Here is a 3,604-nt window from a genome sequence, read left to right as displayed (position 1 = left end):
GTCTCTCGGCTGGCCTGGGAACGCCTCTGCATTCCCCCGGAGGAGCTGGAGGAAGTGTCTGGAGAGAGGGAAGTCTGGGCATCTTTGCTTAGACTGCTGCCCCCGCGACCCGGTCTCAGATAAGCGGAGGAAAATAGATGGATGGATGGATGGATGAGAGTAATGAAAAAGCAACTGACCTTTTTCACAGCAGACCTTTCAACTCATTACAGCAGAAAAAGCACAGGTAAAACTAATAACATCAGTAATGGCTTCATTGCATGTGACCCAGTAAGCCATGACAGTGAGACAGCATGCACAAAACTGGTGCTGTGGAACCATAATTGTATATAGCCGTTTTTCTAATGCTATATACCAAATACATGTGATTTTTAGCTATGAGGTTGCAAAATGTGTATTTAATGAGTATCTCCACCTCCTTAACTGGTTTTTCCAAGTATTACAATTAAAAGCCCTGTCAAAACAGTGAGATCCAAGTGAAGAGCAGTTTGATTCTTGCTCAGTGAAAGACTCTTACAAAAACCTCATATTACTCAGTGACACTGCATTGAACAACTTATTTATTTTTACTCTTGATGTCTGACTAAAATCCCATTTAGTCATCCCTTTTTGTAGTGAAACATAATGTCAGTATATTTGCTTTTCCTTTACTATTAAAAGAAAAGGGGTATTTTGAGAAATATCTGAAATGCTCATTCTGCTGTCTATGTTACACATAGAAAACAAAAAAACTGGAACTTACATTTCATGGGTAGATGTTGTTAATGGTATTAAACAATAAGAACCACACCAGCGTCTAACTGGACCCAATTATCATTTGCAGCTATATTGGGCGTTATTTATTTGGGTGCTTGTTCATCAAGCTAAAATAAGAAGGAAACTAGCCAGAAAACTAATATGGGTTATTGTTCAGAGTATGTGGCTCTTGTTTAACAAGTTAATGTCTCGGTCACTGTAACCTACTCTGAAGTGACATGTTATTTAGAGAGCAAATATATACTGCTGCTGTAACAGACAAAAATATGCCATTTCATTTCAACTGGACTTTAATATGTACCATCCACATCTGGCCAGATACTCTCAAAAATAAATAAAAAAAATATCAAAACAAACCTAAGAATTCAACATGTACAAATGATTTTAATATTTTAGCATGTTAAATTCATTATAGACAAAATAAAAAAAAACATTAATTCAGATGCACACAGAGCTAAAATGTTTAGTAAATGATAAGTGATTGTTAGTCCTTCTTCAAGCAAACTGCCAAAAATATGCTGTTTTCTAAAGCTCAAAAATTAAGATTTTGTGCTTTTCTCTGTTTTACATAGGAGTAATCTGGATTTAGGTTTTTGACTGCTAGTAGGACAAACAAAAAACATTTGACACCATCACCTTGGACTCTGAGAAACTGGAACAGATATTTTCCTGTAGTTTCAGACATTATGTAGACTAAACAGTTGAGAAAATAACCGGTAGGTTAATTGATTAGTTGCAGCCCTAGCTGCAAATCATTACTGTAAAGTACAGTAATTACAGAATACAAATGTGGCCAATGCTTTGTACTGTGACACCACATGTGTTGTGCTCCCCCACAAAGCAGACATTTCCTACATTCATAGCAATGGTTCAAATGTAATCACATAACTAACCCAAAGACTACAACCCCTCACACAGCACTAACAAATGAAATTCAATTTAGTGAGGTACTGACAAGAAAAAAAAACAACTTGTTGGTAAAACAAGAACACTTCCAAGGAACAGCAATCATCCAACATGGTCACAGAGTGGCCAGAGTGCTAAAGCAAAACCGATAACCTCCGGCCAGCTGCTGTCCTGCGAAATCAAGAGCAAAAAAAAAAAATCTAAAAAACTCGATAGGTGCATAAAGACACACCGCAGGCTTTGAATACTCGAAGCCAACCTACCACCAGAAAAAAGAGACAAGCGAATAAACAGAGTAGGAAATCAGAGCACAATAATATGATTAGTCATGATGGTAAAACAAAAAGATTAAAGCTGTGAAAGCAGTGGAGACAGAACTGTGATCATAAGCTATAACTGGCAACAGAAAAAACTACAGAGACAATGAGATACAGAGATGACAGAAAAAAGCAACTACAAATCTGTCACAAAAGAGATCAGAAAAAAAACTGACAAAGTCTCAAAAGCTGGCAGAGATTAAGACTGATGGACAGGGACACTAAGAATGAGACAATGAAGGAAAGAATAAAGCAGTAGAAGAGAAAAGAAGAAAAGATGGAAAACTGACAAAGCAAACCGCAAGGCAGACAAGTAAGCACTTACTGAGGCGCTAGTCTCCTCCAGTATCTATCGATGCCATTTTTGAAATAGAGCACAGCCAGCCACCTGACGTTCACATCCAGCATGTGGTTATTGAAGATGTTCTGTGAAAAAGAAAATATATGCTTAGCCAACATCACTTTTGTTACATCAAATGGGCAATACTGGGAAATTTAAGAACTGAATCAGCTTACTGATGTGACAGCTCAGACCATACTACATAAAGACAGCCCATACCAAACTGAAGTATAATGTTTCAGGCATGTAACGCCTTCAAGCCACACTTTAAGAGGCTGAAAAACAAAGTGTCAAAGTTGTACACACTATAGCAGTTTTACTTCTTTTAAGTCCTATTTATATCAAAGACAAGAGCTCTCATATTTTCAGGAATAGGAAGTGTGTGAACAAACATATGTCAAATAAAAAAGGGGTTTAGATGTTATCATTACTCTTAGAATCAGAATCAGCCTTATTGGCCAGGTGTGTCAGACACACGAGGAATTTGACTCTGGTACATTGGCTCTCAATGTGTATGTACATATCCCCATGCAAGGGGCAAGTAAACAGTAAACCAACAGAAGGCTGTGTAATAAAATGAACAGTATTAACAAGCAACAAACAGTGCAAACAATGCAAAATAAACAGTATAAACAGGCATTAAACAATGCAGACAAAGGAATGCTCATTGTGAAACAAGATAAATAGGAATAAAAATAGAGTACTTAAAAATAGAGACCTGTATGGATCTGTGTAATCTGTACAATGCATATTTACAGGTATTGCACTGAGGGTTACTGTCCAGTCACACTGTTGTGGGTCAAGTTAACCTTGTGGGTCAACTTTAGTTGAAACATTAGCACAGCTGCAAAGTGCAACTATTTACGTGCATTTAAAAACCTTTGTTTAATACATCAGTGCAGTTAGATTTATTTGGCATAACTCTCCTTAACTGAATGAGACAGGGCATATTGCACACCTTGACTTAACTGCATTGGACAGTGGCATCACAGTCAGCTACTCAAAATGAAGTACAAACCCAATTTGTCAAGCACATCTTCAAAAATGTCAAAGCACCTATGACTCCAGAGACAACACTAAACTAGGAGTTGAAGATGAGATACATAATCCCCTCTAGTGATGCACCGAAATGAAAATTCTGGGCCGAAACCGAAAATTTAGGATGCACTTGGCCGAAAACCGAAACGAAACCAAAAATGGCTTCTTTTAAAAACTTCAAATTTTTAAAACACGCTTACTCTATAATTGTGTGTGTGTGTGTTGAATTCATCAAATTCAAGTAATT

General features: G+C 37.1%; 1 protein-coding gene across 2 annotated transcripts in view; it reads right to left on the bottom strand.

The window, feature by feature from the left end:
* ipo11 (importin 11) overlaps positions 1-3,604 on the bottom strand; it is a 108,758-nt gene that overhangs the window by 95,787 nt on the left and 9,367 nt on the right. For both annotated transcript variants that reach the window (XM_020593722.1, XM_020593723.1), the window contains exon 3: positions 2,305-2,405. In XM_020593722.1, coding sequence (XP_020449378.1) covers positions 2,305-2,405 — 101 coding nt within the window. The remainder of the gene's footprint in view (positions 1-2,304; positions 2,406-3,604) is intronic.

The sequence above is a fragment of the Monopterus albus genome, unplaced genomic scaffold, assembly GCF_001952655.1.
Source record: "Monopterus albus unplaced genomic scaffold, M_albus_1.0 scaffold20.1, whole genome shotgun sequence".
Taxonomy (NCBI): domain Eukaryota; kingdom Metazoa; phylum Chordata; class Actinopteri; order Synbranchiformes; family Synbranchidae; genus Monopterus; species Monopterus albus.
This window is presented reverse-complemented; position numbering and strand designations above follow the sequence as displayed.